The sequence below is a fragment of the Perca fluviatilis genome, chromosome 15 (genome assembly GCF_010015445.1).
Source record: "Perca fluviatilis chromosome 15, GENO_Pfluv_1.0, whole genome shotgun sequence".
NCBI classification, from domain to species: Eukaryota; Metazoa; Chordata; class Actinopteri; order Perciformes; family Percidae; genus Perca; species Perca fluviatilis.
The window spans coordinates 9,019,035-9,042,045 of record NC_053126.1 but is presented as its reverse complement, the minus strand read 5'-3'; the positions used below and the strand labels follow the sequence as shown (position 1 = coordinate 9,042,045).

At 38.5% G+C, this 23,011-nt stretch overlaps 2 protein-coding genes across 3 annotated transcripts; one reads left to right on the top strand and one right to left on the bottom strand.

Moving 5' to 3' along the window:
- On the bottom strand, window positions 1–5,145 carry asphd1 (aspartate beta-hydroxylase domain containing 1). Its single transcript, XM_039825618.1, has 6 exons — window positions 5,063–5,145; window positions 2,532–3,003; window positions 2,085–2,291; window positions 1,518–1,725; window positions 1,070–1,183; window positions 1–799 (listed from the first exon to the last, which is right to left on the bottom strand). Exons 2-6 carry the CDS (start codon window positions 2,982–2,984, stop codon window positions 690–692), a joined length of 1,092 nt encoding a protein of 363 aa, XP_039681552.1. The 5' UTR covers window positions 2,985–3,003; window positions 5,063–5,145; the 3' UTR covers window positions 1–689.
- A 72-nt stretch (window positions 5,146–5,217) lies between these two features.
- Window positions 5,218–21,960, top strand: sez6l2 (seizure related 6 homolog (mouse)-like 2). 2 transcript variants are annotated; one of them, XM_039825617.1, is made up of 19 exons: window positions 5,218–5,363; window positions 6,056–6,136; window positions 6,400–6,528; window positions 6,639–6,854; window positions 11,122–11,258; window positions 12,065–12,257; window positions 13,067–13,252; window positions 13,358–13,541; window positions 14,245–14,408; window positions 15,020–15,214; window positions 16,047–16,185; window positions 17,330–17,526; window positions 17,720–17,914; window positions 18,245–18,439; window positions 18,549–18,740; window positions 19,225–19,263; window positions 19,730–19,847; window positions 19,999–20,110; window positions 20,635–21,960. In XM_039825617.1, the coding sequence occupies exons 2-19, from the start codon at window positions 6,079–6,081 to the stop codon at window positions 20,662–20,664; spliced, it is 2,679 nt and encodes an 892-aa protein (XP_039681551.1). In that variant the 5' UTR covers window positions 5,218–5,363; window positions 6,056–6,078; the 3' UTR covers window positions 20,665–21,960. The 2 variants fall into 2 exon arrangements, with proteins under 2 accessions (XP_039681551.1, XP_039681549.1); XM_039825615.1 differs by lacking the exon at window positions 5,218–5,363 and adding an exon at window positions 5,461–5,626.
- Window positions 21,961–23,011: the final 1,051 nt, after the last annotated feature.

Here is a 23,011-nt window from a genome sequence, read left to right as displayed (position 1 = left end):
CTGATTTATTTGTTATTTATTTATTATCTGGATTCCAGGAAAGACAGAATTGACAACAAACCTGATGTATGCATGTGATGTAAACCAAATATATTAATAAATGAAAAATAGATTTACAGATAGAAACATACAAGCATACATGGAGGTAATAAGAATAGAAAGAATAACCACAGTATGTAAAAGTTAATATGATCTTGGCATTCATTTTGGAAAACAAAAATAAATAGAAATTTGCATTTATATACTTTTCATGTTTTCACAGTTTTTTTTGTTATCTACCTAAATTTCAAAATAAAGCATCCCAGGCTGACTCGTACACTCGTGCACATGCATCAGCTCAAAACAAAGTCCAGTAATCAGGACAGATAGGTTTCACATGCAAAAATAGCATTCACTAGCATTGTGTCAAGATAGATTTATAATAGTTAACACCATCTGCTCCTCTTAGGTTAGATCTCATTGTGCTTTCAAGTGATTTAGTTTGTAGTTTGCATCCAAATTGTATAGCATTTAGCACTGACTAACTTTATCCATAAACCACTTGAAAGCATGGCTAATGGCTTGCGTAATTCTTAGAGCAGATTCACACAGTGATTCTTGACTGGAATGAGATGCAGGACCCACAACAAGCAGGGCTAAGGTAAGGCATCCCTGCATGTTGTATATTGGTAGTATTGGCAGGCGCAAATTCAGAAGTCGGGGTTGAACATGAAGTCCAAAGCTTGTCTCTCTGCTGCAGCCACATTTGGATGCCAGAGGTCCACACTCAAAATTACTCGGGGTCCAGAATCTGGAGGCCCTTTAGAAATAGACACAGATACAATTTTAGGTAAAAATGTGGCATTAGGTTCAATTCGTGGGAACAACTCATGAAATGGAGCAAAAACTTAAAAGACCCAAATACACTTAATAGTCACTTGCTGCTTGTTTTGTACACAGAGATCATGCATTGCATTCAATTGTTATGTGTTGTGCATGTTTATTAATAAAAATACAATTAAGAATAAAAGTGAGAGTAAAATGAACGTTGGAAGCATTTGTTTTTCAAAATTGTACGTGATTCACCAACCCTTGTGGGAGACAGTGTGGAGGAACGAGTCATCAACCAGGAGGCAGTGTCCTTCTGACCAGCACTGAGGCTCCCCTCCCACCACCAGCTCACACAGGGGTGGAGTCTGCAGACCTACAAAAGTGATGTCTGTTTTTAGATTATGGAAACAAAACATCATGGTTTACCCCAGCTCAGAAGGCCATGCACTCCAGTGCTGCCTGCGTTTAAAATGGAGAGGATTATAGCCAGACAGATCCAGATCACAGTACAAAATGGGCTAAGGAGGAAATGAACCTCAACCCTAACCCACAAAGTATCTCATTATGTAATGGTTTAGTATTTTATCAGGTCATTTTTCTTTTTTCTTTTTTTTTTTTTGGAGTAGTCAGTTGAGTCACTGACCGTTTTTTATATATATGTGTCTAAAATGCAGATAAACCATGATGAGTGCATTTCTTTTACTCACCAAGGTGACAACGTAGGCGCGTATTGGTGGGTCCATATGAGCTCCCCAACGTTGCTCCGGGTCCCAACAGCCAAAATCCAGCAGATCCCAATGAGTTGCTGCTTATGAACGTACGTAGTGATAGAAGTGTCCGGTAGGTGCAGGGACAGGACCGACAGTTTCCTGCCACAGAGACACCTGCACTGTACAAAGGAAACACTGCCTGGCCCTGAAAGAGACAATAACCTGTAGTTAACATATGACTCAAATGAGACACACTTTAGGATAAACCAATTTATACCCTTATTAACATCAGAGCCTGTAGGTGGAGTTTTAATGGAGAAAAGATGGACAATACTAATCATAAAAAAGAACTCTGCAACACAAATAGCAGAATATTTAAACAAATGGTGGGATGTTTCATCCATTGTAACAAGAACAAAATACCCTGATAGTATTATGTCACCTTTCCCCAGCTTCTTTCCACATTATTTTGCATAACAGATAATAATGATTTTATACATAGGATAGAAGTGTTTTTTGAGCTGTCCCTTTCTCATAGTAGGCCTGAAAGATTTTACTGTGTACCTTTGGTCCCAGACAGGTCCAGCCTAGTTTTGAGTCGATGCCCCTCTGATATACAGCCTTGAATTCTGCCAACACTACAGAGTAGTTGGCTTCCAGGACCTCAATGTCATGTCGATGAGCATCTCGTGGGAAGAAAGGAACACTTGGGACATCTGGCAAGAAGAAGAGATGAGGCTTCTGTATAGCAGAGTGATCGTTCAGTCTGACCTATGAGACAATGAGAAATAAATGATTCGTTCTTGACAATGTTTCCTTCCTCCACTGTTTACCCTTGAACAAAAGTAGTTATAAATGAGGTGTTAGCATAACTACTCTAACAGAGGATTACAAAACAAATCTTTGAGCACAATGGAATTCTGTGTAATACATTATTGAATACATCAGAAACACAAGATTTACTGCCAATAACAAACACCAGCTTATGGCCTGCATGGAATAAACTTGTACCTGCTCACGGAGGCCCTTATGAATGCGGCCCATGCCCACCCAACTGTAGCGCTTGGCATACTCTTGCAGTGCTGCGTACAGTTTCTTGGCTTCAGCAGATGCCTGGGCTGGGAACAAGGCATGACTCAGCACTGGGGTGAGGTAGCCCTGTCCCTGATCCTCATCCTCCTCTGTTTCCATGGAAATAAAGGGAGTAATTTGATCACTTCTTGACAGTTTGGATCGTGCACTACACTTTGTTCCAGCACAGCTACCGCCACGGGACATCATAGACCGCCTTGAGCCAGACTTAAGCTTTCCAGCGTGTCCATGGCCTGGGATTGGCAGGTCGGAGCCCATCCGATAACAGTGCCACAGAAAGAGTAGCAGTAGAGTCCAGAGAAGGCCACTCAGTGAATGGACACCCAGCTCAACATATGGAGGCAAAGGGAGTGTGTTCATTGACCAGTGCATCCTTTAAATTTGTGAGACACTAAAATAGAAACAGATTGAGAGATTATGACAATGCATAAATATGTCTGTAATATAGCAAAGTACTATAAAAAATATTCACAGACTATTAATTATTTCAGTAAAATAAAAAATGTATTTTTACTGGCTTTGAAGTCATTCTTTTGGTCACTGTTCACTGGTCACTGGTGATGTTTTTAGTGGGATTTTTTTTCATAGTTTACATAATAAAACAACAGTAGTAATAGGTATTTCCTACAAGCTAAAGACATATTTTGGCTTGTCAAAGTCTTACAGATCATTGTAAGCGGGGAGAGGCTCTGTTTGCCAACACACACAGCCTAAAGGAAATGATTACTGTCCTGGATTTAAACAGCCCACTGATTTATTTATTTTGTTTACTTTAATCCCCTTTAGAGTTACAGGGAACCAAGGCCTATCCCAGCATGCACTTGGAAGACATTAGTGAAAAAGTCAAGATTGGTTGCCGGTCCATCATAGAGCCAGTCACCCTTTGGTTAAGTTGCCTCTGACACTGACTTCATGGTGTTATGTAATTCCTAATCTTGGACCTCTGAGCAAACTAGCTGTGGATGTAGCTAAAGTCATACCAAGGCTTTCATTCTGTTCAACCTTGACTGCTGGTTTCTTCACTTAAATTCATTGTTTTCTTTTGCAACTGTGGGGTCTACAAAGTAAACAGGCTACAGTTTAACCACTTATAAAAGGCTGATTTATTCAAATACAGAGCAGCCAAAGAGTTACTAGAAGCAGTACAAATCATAACTGTACAATACCATACTGTAGGACAAGCTTCGCACAGACTGCCTTTTCTGTTAAGAGCTGTAGACTATGGAATTCATTACCAGCTGACATTAGGGTCATATCGGACTTCAAAAAAATGTACTTCCAGCATTCCAAGTTGTGGCTGAAGGCAAATCAAAACTGTAACCATTTTTAACTATTGTTATTAGTATTATTTTATTTTATTAGTTATATTTTAGTTGTGTAGTGAGTGAAGGTGTGTGTGTGTATGAAGAAATGCCAATGATTTTTCTTTTTTATTTCTCTCTTTTCGTATGTATGTATCTGTTTTATAATGTTCTTAGAAATGCTCAACCAGGGACAAGAGTTGAGAATTAGCACTAGCTATAAACTCTATATGCTGCGCATCAGTTACGGGCTTTGTATTGTAACTATGTTTGCTTGTATGGTCCCTGATAAATAAACAAATAAATAAATAAATAAAAATAATCAAATGTAACTTTCCCTATCAGTCTCAACTTTTGTCTAATTAAGATTCTTGCATTATGAACAAAGTCATTGTAATGGACTGTATAGTGCTCTCTTTCCTATTAGTTGACAAATGTTGTCGTACTTACATAGATACAAGTTGTTACTTACACTATTGAGTTTTGGGGGAATTACATGTAATGTTATTTAAGATGATGATAGTGTTAAAATTAATTAATATAACAAAGATTATCATTATATGGGTAGTAGTGCTATTGTGTATATTGAAATGTAAAGTATCCTCAAGATTTGCACAACACCCATGAAAAAACAATTGGAAAATTATTCGACCAATTGTCACCAGTGCCAAAGTAGACCAAATGTTGCATTTGGGTTGTATTTCTGCTACAACCATGATAAATAAATGGCAATAACAGAGTAGAAGATGTGTGTGTGTGCGGGAGTGTTTTTTTAAGTGGGAGGTCTCTTTCCTAATAGGCTTATTCTAACAGATTCGTTTTGTAGTGCAACACATGCTATGTGATGATACTGTCTGGAAACACCCATAAGCTACGGCATGGTTACGCACCAAAAAGGTGCTCCGTCGTGGACTTGGCTCGGTTGTTTTGTTTTGTTTTTGTGGTTTTTTTTGCAGTCGCTTCAGCATTCATTTTGTTTTTGCTCTGCACCAGCCCCCACAGCTCAGCTGGCTCATGTTTAATGTCCGCAATCCATATTAGCGCAAACATCCACCTATTACAGGAAACCACGGCACAAAACTGTTCGCCATGCATACCATATGGCACATGCAGGCCTTTAAATCAGCAAACATATCCCTGTCTGATTACCTTGATATACCGTTCAGCGCTGTGTCGGACACACTTCTGCACCGTGCTGGTGGACAGCTCCTCCAGCGCTTACAGACAAAATGTGGATAGCTCCAGCGCGCCGCTGCATTTACCGCGTGCGACCGCTAGGGCGCACCTGAAGGTTCAACACAAATGCCCTCACATCATAGCCGAATGCGTCAACCACACTGTTACCAGCTAGAGGCATCTCACCAGCACAAACCCCGCCGTGTTATCGGGGCCTAAGGCAACAGGATACTGTCCAAGTAGAAGAACACAGGACGCAGCCCGGAAAACAAAGGTAAAGGACAGGCACCTTTCAACGTTGCTAAGATGGTTGTCGGTCTCACGGTGGTGATGACTGATGCCAAAAATCGTCCTCCGCACAAAGAGGGCCGGGGGAGGTGCGAGTGATGCTGCCTCGTATAGCCCGAACATTTTGTCACACACCAGGCTGGCATTTTCACCGAGGAAACGCCTCAAATAACAACGGAGGTGCTTTGTGTCACATTACCATTAACAGGTTGTTAATAGAATGTGGTTTAGAGGGTTACCGCGGTGAGGGTAGGCTGCTTTGGTTTATTTTGGAATAGCGCATTTTCGGGCATGGTTTTGCAGGTTTGGGTGAAATGTAGGGGGGAAGCCTGAATATTTAACCGTACTCTGTGTGCAATGTATACCTGGCTCCTTTTCTTAGACCTGTACAAATACTTTTATAATTGAATGGATGTAGCATCGCAGTGGTCCTCTAATCCGAGTCATTGTGGCCTGTGTGATGTAAACATATGCTCTGTACATGAATGGCTAGTCTGTTTTAAATTAGATGACTAATAATTTGCTATTAGCCTAATTAACACTCCAGTCAGCATGCATTATTTGTATGCCTCCTGCAGTAATTATAATAAGCCATTACATTACATTAGAAGATACTCTAACTGTTCTATTTACATTATTATAGTTTGCTAATCAATCTGCTCTCTTTAACCTTCTCAGGTCATTCAGTTTTATCTAAAGCCATGGGGTTCACACACCTTGCTGTGATGCTTTCTGTCACCATGATCCACCTAGTTTCAGGTAACTGTATGTGACTGTGTGACTGTGTGTGTGTGTGTGTGGTGTGTGTGTGTGTGTGTGTGTGTGTGTGTGTGTGTTCCCTCTAACATGCACCTTTGTTGTTTCACCACAAACATGAACTAATGCAAACTTTGTTTATCTCACATCTAGAAAACAAATGTGATATATTCAGTGCATTTGCTTCCCAGGTCCTGCTTATTAGGTTTGTTTTCATATATGATTTAGCAAATAACAAAAGCAGTAATCATTCCTGGCCTTTTCAGGTTTGACCTTTAGGACTACTGAAACTGATACACTACCAACATCAACCCCAGACTCGTACCCTCTGGGTGACCTAATCCATGCTGCTCTGCAGAGTAAGGACTACTTAGGAGAGGCTTCAGCAAGCACAGGTACATTAAAATAGGTCTTTATGGCTTTCAGGCTTAATGCCTAAGCCGTGATAATTGGCACATAAATGGCACAAATGACACACACTGAATTGAACCTTTGGACTCTGCAGGTACTACCACCAACCCGACACAGGCTGTGCCTGGGCTTGGGCAGACCGAGTCGACAGCAACAGTCATATCACCGGGCCTGCTCACCACAGCTTTAAGCTCCTCTTCTGCTGCCAGCCAGACAGGATCAAGGAATACCATGTCCCCGCTGCCCATAGAGGAGGAGACAACCACCACTCTGATCACCACGACCACCATAACCACAATGCACATGCCAGGTACCTGCATGCTACCACTTGGCTTTCCCTGAGTCTGTGTTAGTGTATTGATGCCTGTTACCATGGTTGTGATGAAGCGATGTGAAAAAAATGTTTGAGCAAATAATTCCGAATCGCACCCGTGGCTTTGGGGCTGCTCAGATTTCGGTTTCATCGGCAGTGACGACAAATTCCCACGGAATCACTTTCGTTCCCGTCGTGACTTCAGTCACTTTTCTTCTCTGCCTCTTTTGAAGAAAGAGTAACAAGGAGATCTTGACAGACAAGGTAACATGAAACTGTCATAAAATATTGATGATGAAACATTGACAGGTTACTGTACAGTGTGAGTTGCTGGTAAAGAAAGAGATAAAACAGCATACAAGTAACCAATTGTGACTTGATGCTCATTTTTAAGATTTAAGATTTTAAGCTATGTAGTCAGCATAGCTACTTACTAATAATGTGAAGGGAAATTCTGTAACATATTCAGTATCCAGGACTGATTTTAGATTTTTAGCTCACTAAAAACTAGCTAACGTTTTGTTAAGAATATGAGGTGAGAATGTCTAAAGTACAGACATGTTTGCCTATGCTTATGGCCTTTTTCTGCAGGAATAATGTGCTTGTTCTTTCAGGATTCATGTTTTAAATGTTTGGTGGAACATTAAGAAATGACAGTATACACTAAATGCTGATTAAGATGATGCAGTGCACTCATTTCCTGTTTAAATAGTCAAGTATACCACTTCTTCTCCTCTGTCTCGCCTCCATAATCTAAAGCAAGACAGCAGATTGGTTTACCAGCCTAAACTTCTGTGAGATGAACGCAGCCAGATGTGCAATAGGCTATCAGTAATATGTCTTAAATAGACGTGTGCATCTTTGACTTAGATGACGGTGAGGATAGCTAGCACTGAAAATAGATACACATATGGTGTACCCAGAAAATACATCACAGGGAGATCATCCTTTACCATTAATCTTGAGCATCCTGGATCTATATAGTCTTCTGACTGAACCATGAACCCATTAACTTTACTAAATATGTACTTTCCCCATAGCTCTTTCAGTGAAGTACACCGATGATTTCAGTCCAAGTAAAAATCCTTATCCCTTATTTATAACTTCAGTAAAGTCTATATCAGTCACAAAGGACAATATGTATAGAGATAAAGAGAAGCAAGTGATTTATAAAAACATTGTGATGCTTATATCAAGATATCAAGCATACAAGGGCTTTGACTTTCTGGCTTGGTCTATCGTCACGCGACAGTTCCTCTTAGTGTCCTTTTCATTCACATTGTCACATGAAAAGTGCTGTGTCAAGAACAATATGACAATAAAGTCTAAATATATTCTTTGTCTTTTAGTTATTATTACAGCAAATAAATTAAATGTAATCAGTGAGCAAGAAAACAATGTATTGACTGAATAAATGGCAACCAGGTGAAGCCATACATACTAATATCAGCACTGTTATTGGCCTAATATCATAAGAAGAGAAACATTAATTTGACAAATCATTCTGTCAACAATTCCATTTTCATTTCCAAGTAGCGATGATGAAATATCTCAAACAGGTTCACCAGCAGTCATTGGCAAAACAACTCTACCCTAAAGGAATAGTTTGACATTTGGGGAAATAACCTAATTCGTTGTCTTGCCAAGAGTGTGATGAGAAGATTGATACCATTTTCTTGTCTGGATGGAAATATGAAGCTACAGCCAGTTAGCTTAGCTTAGCAAAAGGCTGGAAACAGGGGGAAACAGCTAGCATTGGCTCTGTCCAAACTAAGGTAATAAAATCCACCTACCAGCACCTCTGCTCACTAATTAACAAGTTGTATCTTGTTTGTTTGATATGTACAAAAAAGTATTTGGAAAAAATGTTTTACAGGGGGTTATGTGCTGGTGTTAAAATGTGTTGTACACTTAGGTTTTTGTAAACAGTTATAAAGAAACAAGATAATCTGTTAATTAGTGAGTTTTAGAGGTTGTGGTTTTCAGATTCTTTACCTTTGGACGGACCAAGGCTAGCTGTTTCTCAGTGTTTCCAGTTTTTATGCTATACTAAGCTAATGCTAACTGGTGGCTGGCTCCAGCTATATACCGCACAGAAGTTAGAGTAGTGTCAATCTTCACATCTTATTCTTGGCAAGAAAGCAAATAAGCTTAATTCCCAAAATGTCAAACTATTACTTTTCTGAAAAGAACTTCAACTCTAAAACACACACTAAGTGTTGTGGACACAACGTATTATACATTCACTTTAACTATTGCAGAGAGGTGCTGCATCTAACTAGCTACAATTTCCATTTACTCCTACCTATGTGCATGCTCAGTTAACACTGTCAGCTTAATTACTTATGGCACTTTTTAAAATCTGAATAAATGAAAAGTGTTGAGATGCTTTTCCTTCCCCTTCTCTTCCTTTTCACTTTTTTTGTTTCTGTTCATCATCAAATGGACTGTAAAGCCCTTTCCTCTCCAGTTGCCGTTTGTATTGCAAGGGGTGGTCAATAATTTGATTCAACTGAAGCATAGCAGCTGTTTTAGTAATGCGGTCAATAAAATCATTTAATGCGGGGCAATCTGATACACCACAGCTTCACCCAAGGTAGTGCTTGCTAGAAATTACTTTTCATTTTTACCCAATTTAATTGGTGTACTGTTACTCACAACTGCATACTGCCACTTAGCGGTGATAAGCCAGGTTGTTATTATTGGGCTCAGATTGTATTTCCCTGTCCCACAAGCCCAAAGACGAGGCAGAAATGTGCTGCTCCTTGTCCCTGTCTGAGATGAAACACAGTTGAACTGTAGTTGGTAGTTCATTGGTTAGTGTGACAAAAAATATATTGGATTAGTCTCACACAAATAATACGTGGATCCTAACTTTATTGTTTCTCAGATTAGCTGAGCACCTCCACAATCTTCCCATGAAATAGAAGAAGTAGTATAAGTACCCCCTGTGGTAAACATACTCTGATTGATCAGTGGCTCAGAGTTTGGCTCTATAACATCCAGTATTAGGGGCTGGCCCCCATTACACAGCAGTACCAATATGGAGACATGGCTGTCTTACCAACAATGCACAAATGTCCTGCAGTTGCTAGTTTACAGTACTGGCAGCTTTTACTTTATTGTTATTCAAGCACCAACCCAAACTACAGTAACTGATGCATTCATTTCCATATTTGTTTCCAACTTTCATAAAACTTCAAAAGGTTCAGAGCAGGATAAAAAGAAATTGTACCCCCCAAAGTATCTTTATGTACATGTTTTCAGCCAGAAGTTGAGATTTTCCTGAAGCTCAGTGAAGTTTCCCTTTATCCATTTTGGTATTTTGATGATTTGCACAGTAAGGGGTGTGTCGCTGGCCGTCTAGCAGTGCGCAGCTATTTTGGTGTCAAGGATGACTAGGATTTGCATCTCTTACCACTGACCTACTTGAAAGTGATCAACAACACAGGTTGTTGTTTTTTTTGTTTTATGTCACTTACATTGAAGGATGCACACCCAAGTAGACCTTTCAAAAATCATTTCAGTTTTTATACATCCTCTGCCAAGAAAATGCATTTATGCACACAGGTATGTGTCGCCCATCTGCACTCTCTAATTTGAGGTAATTATTTAAATCCAGCACAAGTACACATGCCTCGTTTAATGCAGAACCTTGGATAAATTGTGAGCAACCAGCAGCATTATTGCGCTTCCTATGTGCTTCTGCACACATCTGACATTTTTCTGCTAACTAGGAATTCTTCATAACTTCTCGGTTTATGCGTTGTAGATCATCGGGAGTGTAGGAGGCATCTTTGGGAATCAGTGAAACACAGTTCAATAAAAGACATTGTAACTTCTCTCTCATCTTCACATCACTCAATACTCACAGCAGCAATCAATCCCACCAATCCTCATGTGAAAAACATAAGGTTACTGAGATGCAACAGCATCATGCATCTTATGCTTCTTTCTGTGATTGCCTGCAGAAATGTTTTTTAATTGGCATTTGTGTGCCATGAAATGTAGCAAATTTTTATTATTATTATTGTTGTTATTATTATATAGCATATTTATATGCTGATATAATATTGTAATATTGATTATATATATATGATATATATGATTATTATATATGATGTAATATTGTGAGTCCTGTTCTTACTATGAAAACCTATATTTTTTTGGTTGCTAAAGCTTTCCTGTATGAAGTGAATTAAAAAGCATTAGATGTATTTTTCGACACAATTTTACTTCTCCTGCCCTTTCTCTCTTTTCACAGTACAATGCAATGCAACTTTGTCAGCAATGGAGGATGTTGTCGAGTCACCTGATCCTGCGTCATCATCCTCATCTTTTTCCCCTCTGGAATGCACCTACAGTATTACTGTGTATGCAGGTTATGGTGTGGAAATTCAGGTAATGTGCGTTATCTCCTATGAAATCATAGTCACTCATCTTTTCAAATATTGAACTCTTTTCAAAGAAATTTTTTTAGTTGTCTTTGTACTGAATATGTAGGTTTCAGTACTTTAATTATACTCTTATTACTGAGAGGAATATAGAAACTGTACAAAATGAGACTTCAAATATATTTCTTTAAATAAGGACTAATTAAAACATTTAAACTATTTGCATGCATTTTATGTCAGAGTAGTGAACAATGGCATAGAATATGAGTGCCTATGACATAGAAACCTAATTATATATTTTTTTTCTTGTGATCTCAGATATCTGATAAATTAGATACATATTTTGAAACATACTCGAGCCTGTGCATTACAATTTCAGTAATAAATAGTGGTGGGGTCGGTGGTATATATTGAGAAGGTAAATCATCTATAATTGGCTGCACAGAAAAAAAACAGCAGTAATCACATGGGAGTCGTTATAATTCTAATTGTTGCAGCAGCAATATTGTCAATCAGCTACACTGTATTAACTTGTAGTTAATGAGGCCCAAGTGGAATGTCAGTTAATTGTGGCCAAAACATACACAATTCAAAAGATGGCAACATAATGCCTCTCAATTATTAAATTAAATTAGGACCATTTCACACTTCTATTTATGCTTCTTTTAATTTGTTAATCTTAAAGGTGGATATAGGTATAATAGTAATGTAGAGTTGGATAAGGCTGTAGATGTGTGTCTGTGACTCTGTTATTTATAAAGGACAGCTGTCAGAACAGGTTGCATGTTATTACTTCCTTTTTTATCCCTCTAGGTGAGGAAGGTTAACCTTTCTAAGAAGGAGTCTCTGACGATCATGGGCTATGGAGGTTTGGGACCAGAGCTCCTAGCCAACGAGACCCTGATGAGAGAGGGTCAGGTGATTCGCAGTACAACCAATCAGGTGTACATACACTATCGCAGTCTCCGACAGTCCAACCACGGTGTGTTCAGCCTCCACTATCAAGGTAAATTAACGCTTCAGGTTTCATAAAATAACTAGAAATGGCATATGTTAAAATCCCTACTTTGGATCTATTATATTGGTGAACAGTAAGAAAATGTTACTGATTTACGTTGTCCTCTTTGCATGAAGAAATTTTAATGTGGCTGGAATGAAAACCTTCATACCTGCATATTTAAAAGCGTGCAAGCATGGTAAATGTTCCGATGGTCATAGTCAAGAAAGGGAATGCACACTGATAGGATAGGAACTGATTTAAAGATTTTAGGTTTGATTCCAACCTATATACACCTGTCCAGTCAAATAAAGGAACAACAAAAATAGATCAACATCCAACTGATATTTGCCTAAAATATGGAGGGAAAGCTGAATGGTCAGAGATAGTGACACATGAAAAGTGTGAATGAGAAGATGCCTGTGAAGGTTCTCAGTCAGTTTGATATAAGTTTATGTTGTCATGTTGTCATCTCAGGTTAAACCGTGGGTGGTTACTGTAGTCTGCAATTTTCCTGGCTATGCTTTCATACTCCCGTACCATTCTGAGGGTGTTCATAGCAAAATGCTTAGCAAGATGTCTGTGAAGGTTCTCAGTCACGAAGTGAATGGTGAATGAGAAGAGTTTTGACAGCATGGAAAAGTGTATATGAAAGAGGTGCTAGAAATGTATGATCCGCGGGCACAGACATTCACCAGTAGAATAATATATTGAAAATGTGAGAGAAAAGAACCTTTTTGAACATTGAACCTCAACTTTTTAACCTTCCACTTTACATAATAAATTGAATTTCCTTCCTGTTTCATCAACACCAACAGCCTTTCTGCTGTCCTGCCCGTTCCCTCTGTCTCCTGAGGGCGGCGGAGTGACAGTGACAGATATCCATCCTGGAGGTCAGGCCCACTTCCACTGTGATCCAGGTTTCCAGGTTCGCGGCCATGAGGTTGCTACCTGTGTCAACACAACACAACCACACTGGAGCACTCCTGAGCCACAATGTGTCGGTCAGTAAACCCATTTAGATGCAGTACTGGCTACTGTTTGGAAACAGTGTGATTGTTAAAGTGGTGCATTTTGGAAAATAATATGTGGGATATTATTTTCTTTAGCTGTTTCTTGTGGAGGGTGGATTCGTAATGCAACAGTTGGCCGAATACTGTCTCCACCACCTCCATCTGTCAGCAACCACAGTAATGGAAACAACCTGAGCTGCCACTGGTTAATAGAAGCCAAAGAGGGACACAGACTCCACCTACACTTTGAGAGGATCGCGCTGGATGAAGATGATGATAAGTAAGTTTGTCTTTCCACTACTTTGTGTATCACAAAATCTGTTTGTTTTTTACTCTGATTTTAGAAAGTACACCTAATAATACTGTTGTGGTATCTTTCTACAAACTTATGATACTCTTAGAGTCAGATCAGTGCAGCATTTCCTTCCTTTCCTTCCTTTTCTTTATTTGTCATTTTAATGACAAGTTGTTGATTTATTAAAGCAAACTAATCCAATTCAAATGCTAGACAGACAATAGTAAAAACTGTATTACCTATATGTTTCTTTCCGTGAAAGTTCTGGCTAATACATTGCCTATAATGCCAAAAAAAGTGTTTTTTTGCCTAAACCTTCTCCATGTATGCTCGGTACATTTCTTTTCTCACACATCATTATTTAATGATAGGCAAACATTATAGATAATTACCAACTGGTTATCTCATATGTAAACATGGATAATAAACCCTTACGACTAATTTCTAATTGAATGAAAACCTTGATTTAAGCATTTCAAAAGAAAAGAAAAATTTAGATTTCACAAATGTATAGAAATATAGCTACAGTATCCTTGACCAAAGCTTAATGTTTTCTATTCTACACCAGTGTCCTATATGTTACACCAGACATGTGGATGTTAATTGCACTTAATCTGCTATCCATGCACATTCATGCAATACTCATTCAGACGCTGATCATAACATGTCCTTGGTTTGTTCCTCTCAGGTTAATTGTGCGCGGTGGAAACAGTTCCCTGTCTCCACCACTCTTTGACTCAGACCTGGATGATGTCCCAGAACGTGGGTTGCTGAGTGAGAGCGCCACACTGTACCTGGAGCTCACAGCTGATTCTTCTTCCATCCCTCTGCTTCTGGCACTGCGATACGAGGGTGAGCAGAGACACCTTTCTTTTCCACACTCAGCAAAATACAAAGTCAGTGTCTTGCTGCACATCCTAAGCTTGTTAATGTATCATATTTAATACAATGGGTCAGTATTCTGCCTAAAAAAAAAGTTAGATATGATTCATTATAGCATTTCCAGAATCCACCAATTACAAGAATTCGAAAGCCTCAGTGTCACTTGTTAAAAAAATTGGAAGGTGGACCTTTCTCTTGATAAGTTATAGATAATTTATTTAGGTAATTCATATATTATATATTATATCTAAAGTGGGAATAGACCAAATGTCTAGAAAACCAAGACTTTCTTCTTATTAATTTGTTGTTGTGTTTAAGAGGGCCATAATGAGCCACATAAGTGCTTACAGTCTCCCTTCAGTGGGATTTATTTTAGACTTTGGAGATGCTCACTGCTTAAGCTTTTAGTGCCTTACACCTGGGCTTTTTCTAGCCAAGAGGGTTTGAGATTCTGGGTCATCCCAAATGAAAAGCGACACTGCTCCCTCCTGAATTAAATCGGCATGGTTGCATAATTTTGTCGAGCAGGAGAACATAACATTAAGGGAACTGGGAAATACTTTTTCTCTGTCTTTTTTTAGCTTTCGATGATGAACACTGCTGGGAGCCCTACATGCCCCATGGAAATTTCAGCAGCAGTGACATCACATATCAGCTGGGCACCACTGTTACCTTCACCTGCGCCCCAGGCTTTGTCATGGAGCAAGGTTCGGGCACGATTGAGTGTGTCGACCCCAGCAATCCCCACTGGAATGACAGCGAGCCTGTGTGCAAAGGTAAGATTTGGGATTATTTTGAATGAGTGAATGAATTTATTTTTATATCTTTAATCAGAATTACAAATGTTCTTATTCCTTTCCCTTTATCTGTTGTTTCTGGGCTTAATTTTCTTGATTTAACTAACTCTTCTAGTAATCCACATTTCAAAAACACACTGAGCTTTGTAAGTTTTTGCATAGAGTGAGAAAGTCATTTGATTCATTAATATTCCACTTGTACTGTGTTGAGATGGGTGCCTGAAGCGTCAAGATGTTTGTAGCTTGATGACTACAGCCACGCTTACTCTGTCATCTGCTCAACTGCTGGCATGCTGTGAATAGTGAGAGCAACAGAAAGACTGTGGCAGATATAAAACTGGCAGAGACATTGCACAGGGTCAGGGACTGGCGGAAAACACAGGTGCTGTAGTTTCAACCAAGCCAAAGACATTCTGAAAGCCATATGCTGTGTGGTATTTCAGCTTTGTAGCGCATACACAGTGATGTACTGGGAGGTGAATGGTGGGATATTGGTTACTTTAGTGCTCTGCACGGCAAAGAGGTCGGAGTTTTCGTGATGGTCGAGAGCATCCATGTATGAAGGAGGGCTGCCTCTCTCAGAATGGAAAATGTTCGACTGCTTAAAAAATCAGGGATCAGAAATCTTTATGATCTCTCCTCGATCGTTTTACTGTATCTTATTTTCTCTCCCTCCATTTATAATTAATTTCTCTCCAGTTTCTTTTCTTTTTCCAGTTTCTGCTATTTTTTCATCACACCTTTCATCATTCTCTCTGTCTCCCAGTCCACGAACTCACTGCACTTTCTCTTCTCTCTTCTGCTCTGCAAGCTCTGTGTGGAGGGGAGTTGACCGAGCCGTCGGGTACCATCCTGTCTCCTGATTGGCCCCAGAGCTACTCCAAGGGGCTGGACTGTGTATGGCAGATCCATGGCAACGAGGAGAAACGCATTGAACTGGATGTCCAAATGTGAGTATTGCTTTAACTTAAGTTGTGGGCAATTAAAAAGTAACCAACCAAAAAGTTTGTTTTTTTTGTGTTTGTATGTATCAGCAAATTGAATAATTGCATACTGTCTTACTTACGTCACAAATAAATTAGCAAAATCACAGTAGTAACATAAGCCCTTCACTTCACAGATGTTGCTTCTAATTTTCTAATTTGCTAAATTCAAATTCTCACTGTGCCCAAGAGGTGCCATAGCAGGACAGTTATTACATACATGTACTGTAATGTACCTGGATACCAATTGAGCCTTTGATCCAACCTTGTATTTCACACACTGAATCAAACCATTGGAAAGTTAAATCTAGGTAGTCAATCTGACTGATTTTGACTCATATAGTACATGTTTTAATACCACAGTATACAACATGTTGTATTATTTGTCATGCTATCCACAGTCAAAAAGATATCTTACAGATTTTGCACCCAAATACTACAATCATTGTCTTTAAAATGTGATAGTTTCAGCAAGGCGTATGCTCTAGGCATAAGCAGTATTAGCAAGTTTAATGTGTTTAGTTTAATGTGTAGAATAATCTCCTCGTACTGCCAAACGATAATATTTTACATGCCAAGGGTTTGCCGTACAGTATGTTTGAAGTCAAGAAAAACTTTGGTAGGAGATGGTAGAACAGGAAATGTGCTGTCATGTATTCCCATTAGAGTAATAGAATCAGCAATTCATTTGATTGCCAAAAGAATTGCAAAAATATTTAATGAACAAAAATCAATTTAACCAGCATCCTGGTGTCAAATTCAACTTGTGCGTGCACCACAAAATATACACGCTTTCAACTTTCAACAAATGTTATTCTGTTTTATTTAACTCTAATAGCACTTTTACATTGTGATACATTTGTATTTACAGATTGTACATAGATTATACTGAATAGCCTTTGTACATATGTGAATTGTACCTAAAAGAGAAAGGAAAATAACATGTTGCAGCTTTATATAATCTTCTGCCTCTCCTGCCTTTCTTCTCTGTACTGTTTACTGGCTAATAAAACGTGTCAGGTGGGTGGACTGCTCATCTTATAAAAAAACAGAATCTCTCCGAAGTAAAACCGAATTACTCTTTTTTCATTCTTGTCTTTCCTTTTTAAAGTCTAAATATCCGCCACACTGATGTGCTGACCGTTTTTGACGGACGTGATCTAATGTCCCATGTGATCGGACAATACCTGGGGTCCAAAGAGCGTTTCCAGGTTGTGTCTGGGGGGTCAGAAGTCACCATTCAGTTTCAGAGCGATCCAGATGATTCCAGTTTCATCCTGAGTCAAGGATTCCTCATTCATTACCGTGGTAAGTGCCCTCCTTAAATAACTGGTTTAATAGCTAAGTGTAAAAATCTTGAACCTACACATTTTAACATTGAAAATATCCAGTAGGCCTGTGTAAACGTCTATCAGGACAAGTGAAGTCTGCCACCACTGAAGAAGAGATCATGAACAAGGTATTTTAATTCATTTCATTGCTCTCTGTCTGTGTCGAGCAGAGGTTGAGCCAAACGACACCTGCCCCACTCTCCCTCAAATTGACTTTGGCTGGATCAGCTCGTCCCACTCCTCCCCTGTGAGAGGCAGTGTGCTGACCTATCAGTGCCAACCAGGATATGACATCAGTGGCTCTGACATCATCACCTGCCAATGGGACCTTTCCTGGAGCAGCAGCCCACCTACATGTGTCAAAGGTGAGACAAGTAGTGGGACCTACGTTAAAGATCTTCAGAAGGACTGGGAGTTTTTATAAAAAAAAAAAAAAAAAAAAAAAAAAAAACAAAAAAAAAAAAAAAAAAAAAAAAAAAATTAAAAATTTTTTTTTATAAAAAAATTATTTAATATATAAATATTTATAATTTTAAAAAACCCCCCCCACCCTGTTTCCATTTTTTTTTTTTTTTTTTTAAAAAAAAACACAGCAGTGGTGGTTGTTTTTTTTTTTTTTTTTTTTTTTTTTTTATATATTTTTTAAAAACAATAACAACAACAAAATATAAGCCCCCCCCCCTGTTTCCCCACAGTCCAGCAGTGTCCTGACCCAGGAGAGGTGGTAAACGGAGCGCGCTCAGTGCGCCCCGAGGCAGGTTTTGCAGTTGGAACAGTCGTTCGTTTCTCTTGTAACCAGGGTTATCAACTGGAAGGTCCAAGCCAAATCTCCTGCCACGGCCGAGACACTGGCACCCCCAAATGGAGCGACCGCAGCCCAAAGTGTGTCTGTAAGTCCCTTTCCTGCCCTCTGCTGTGTGTCTGTTTATGATGCTTATTGCTGTCAAGTTTGAAAATGAACTGCAACATTAACTGTGTCTTTATGTGTGCTCTGACCAGTAAAATATGACCCGTGCCCAAACCCTGGTGTCCCTGACAATGGTTACCAAACCTTGTACAAGCACAGCTACCAGGCAGGAGAAACTCTGCGTTTCTTCTGTTATGAGGGCTACGAACTCATCGGCGAGGTCATTATCAGCTGTGTTCCCGGCCATCCCTCTCAGTGGAACAGCCCACCGCCCTTTTGCAAAGGTAAAGGTTATCATTGTCACCGGACCTTCTTTTCAATCGAGGAACAGAACAGGAAAACGGCTTGACACATTTTATTCACGGTGTCCACATTTGAATTAATGAGGTTAAGTTTTTAAGATTCGCTGTCTTTATCAATGTTTTGTTTCAACTTTTGTTGATTATGAAGGTATTAGGTTCTTGCCTGCCATTATTTTAGTAACAGAACATAGACCTTCGGCGTGTGCAAAAAAATCGATTCACATTCGTATCGCGATTCAAAATCGATTCATAGAATTCCAAAAATCGATTCATATTTTTTTATAATTTGTATGTCTACTGCAATCACATGGGAGAAGTAACTACATTTACATACTGTGAATCGTTTTTGAATCAAAAATCGATTTTGAATCGAATCTTGAGAATATGGTAATGCAATCCCAACGGTGCAGATAAAATATTCAATCATGTCTTGTACTTCTCTTTCTCTTTTCTTTATTTCAAACAGTGGCATATGAGGAGCTTTTGGATGATCACAAATTAGAAGGTGGTTTTTCTTCTACTATTTGTGATGTGTATAAAGTCAAATAGGTCCTTTAGACATAATATTAAAGGCGATTTGAATTCCTTTGGCAACATTTAGTGGTGGTATTAAGAACAATTCTGTGTTTTATTTAAATTTTTGTACACTTGGGAGATACAGCAGCTTTTACAACTAACATTTTAATGTACTTTACTAAATGTAAAGTGCAATTAATGCCGGCGAAGTCATAAAAAAGTTACGTTAGGACAGTTATCAGATTAGTTGTTAGTTTTTAGACAGTTTAGATTTAGCAAATGAAATGAAGGTGCTAATACTAAGACGTAGAGTTTCTCCAGATTTAGCAGCCTCTTTTTCGTGTGTTTGACATTTTTAGATTAATAACTAAATCAAGAGTACATTGTGAGCAGAAAAACATCACGGCTAATGAATAAAGCTTTTTTTTTGTGATCACTCTTTGACTATTTCCCAGTGTCCCAGTCATTTGAGCCGTCCCATCAGATCCTGAGTGAGAACATTGCTTTGGCAATAATTCTGCCAATCATCCTGGTCATCCTCCTGATTGGAGGAATTTACATGTACTATACAAAGTGAGTAACCTGGGTAACCAAAGTGGCATTGAATTCTTCTTTGATTTGTAACACTGCTTTTACTTTTCTTCACCTCACTTCACAATAATATAAAAAAAACTGTAGCCTGTATTCATGTGCTCATATGTTGTTTTATTTTCCTCACTTACAGCATCTGCAGACTAGAATGGAAGCCGCTCTTCTGGAAGTCTCTCTCTCACACACACTCCTACAGTCCCATTACAGTCGAGTCCGACTTCAACAACCCGCTGTATGAGGCAGGGGTAAGTACAAGGCTGATACTTAAAGGTGCTCTAAGCGATCTCACGCGTTTTTTAGGCTAGAAATTTTTTTTTGTCACATACAGCAAACATCTCCTCACCATCCGCTAGCTGCCTGTCCCCTGAACACACTGTAAAAAAAAAAACGGTTTCTGTAGACAGCTCAGGCTCCACAAACGGCAACAAAAACAAACTGCGCCAACCTGCACCACCAAACATAACAAACAGTGTTCCAGCCAATAACCGACAAGAAGGATTTGGGGGTGGGGGTTGGGGGGTTAGTGCGCGGGAGGGGGAGGGGACGGGATGAGGAGGAGGGAGGGGCGAGCTAGCCTCCGTTTTGTTTGACAATACTTCGAACGTCAACAAGAAGTGACATCACCCAACATTGCATAGAGCACCTTTAAACTTTTCCTGTTTTTTATAATTGTTTTAACAGAGACTTTAGACTGTTTTATATGTATTTGTTTATAAACTAAAAGCCTTAAATTATTTTTTTACGGAATGATTTCTTACTCTTCCCACAGGATACGCGGGAGTATGAAGTATCCATTTAAAGGAGAGAATGTCTTGGTGAGAATTGAAAACCACCGAATGATTCAATTCTTTTAGAAGATAGATTCCTTTGTATTATAAGGCCTCACTCCCCTTTTAATATTCATTTCTAATTATCTTTCAGTTTTACCATCCCTGTATCTCTGGTTTATGAATTTGTGGAAGTGCTTTACTTTGATTTGTTGCACTGATATGGTGATCTGCCAAACGTGGGTCCTACTTCACGGTCCAACTTTCTGTATCACTTGGACTGGTGCCTTATGATGGGTAAGAAATTGATAACAAAGTAGAAGAAAAAACAGTTTGGGAGGCATAAGAACAGGAGATGTAAAAAAGGGTGAAGGGAAATGGATTTATTTATTAAGTTAAATTATTATGAGGCCAAAACATTAGAGAACTTGGCAATACTTTATTTGTAACTATCAAAAGTTACAGTCATGAGCATACGCATACACACACTGGATGTTTTTCTTTCATTGTGAGTGGCTCATGTTACATTTTTAAGTGTAACAGTAAAAGGGAAGAATACTTTACTTTCAATCATGAGAAAAAGTTTGAGATCAACACAGTCATTTTCTCTCCTTCTCACTGTCTTTCTCTCTCTCTGTGTGTGTGTGTAACACAAACACAAATTGAATGTAAATATCTGACTTAATATTGATTGAGGTTGGTATATATATTAAATTATATATATAAGCCTAATATATACACTTATACATGGTGGCTGGGGGTTATATATTTTCATTATATATGTAATGAAAATTCTGTGCCAAAATATAATGTTGAATAATTTATTGTCCCTAAGTGTTTCATCTGTTGTTGCAATACTGTTTACAAAAGCAGTTTATTTTATTCTTCGCTGTTTCTGGAGTGCATAGTCACCCAGTGTCATTTAAGTGTCATGACTCATGACATATAAGGAAAAGGTGAGGACATGAATGTCATTATGCTTAAAGCATGCACTGATTGTAAATTATATTGCTTCTGCTCAATCTTGCCATTATCATTATAGTTATTGACAGTTATCATTGTTATCAGATTTGATGTTGTATGCACTATGTTGATGAAAAATTACAAACTTGGCTGCTTGCTGTGATGCATTATGTATTTATTTACAACTGATTGTTTGAACAGTGAATGTAGTCTCATTTACTGTGCCAAATGAAGGATCCAGGAGACTGTTGCTTTGTAGACTTAATTCTTCTCTTATCATCAGTAGCATTTCTTTGCTTCATATATGAATACACTCTTTTGAAGGCAGTAAACTGGAAATAAAGTCTCTGTTGAATGGTGTAAAACTTGTAGAAATCAGCTTTTATTTTTCCAAATAGTGCTATATCTACATTTTGCATTCAAAAATATGCATCATATTGATACATAATAAGTCATCCACTGAAAAAAATATCACAATGGGAAAAATATGCTATATGTTTTAGAGATAATTTTAAACTTTTATGGCTTAGGTTTCACCCACTGACCGCTTCAATATTTTGATTCAGAAATGAAAATGTACCTTTAAGTTGTCATGATAATATGTGTGTATCATTATTCTACCTTGATTGCTTTAGTTTGGTCACTTTATTTTGGTTGTATTCACCAGCCGTGTAAGCATGGCATTAACAAACATTAAAAAACATTGATGTGGGGCCCCTGGTTAGCTCACCTGGTAGAGTGCGCGCCCATATATAGTGGTCTACTCCTAGACGCAGCGGCCGCAGGTTTGACTCCGAGCTGAGGCCCTTTGTTGCAGGTCATTCCCCTTCTCTCTCCCCTTTCAAGTCTAAGCTGTCCTATACAAATAAAGGCCTAAAAATGCCCAAAAAAGAATCTTTAAAAAAAACATTGATGTATTATCCATGATTAAAACATACATTACTTTGAAAGCCCTTATTGAGACCCCTAAGTAATAATGATAATCAGTAAAATTATCTGTATTATTCCCACTGAAGGATTTAGAGTGACCAATAGAGCATTGCAAACATAATACTTTCATGATCATTTCTGTAAATTGCTTTGTGATTGCTTCAGTTTGTTCACTTTATTTTTTAATGTATTAGCGGAAGTGGTAGCTTGTTCTTATGTCGCTACCTTTACGAATTTAATATTGCAGCTCGTCACTGTGACCACTAGAGGGCGGTAAACGCACATGACTCTCAATGACTGTATAGAAAATGACCATTCAGGTCATTTTCATCCCGCTTGATAAACATCAAATATTGAGTAACATCAGGAAACTGTTGATAAAATGTTACTTTTGTTATTTGCAAAAATTACACTAGTATAAAGTATATATTGTACATATTATAATTTTAAAAACACTATTTATACTGAAATTACTGTGCATTAGTC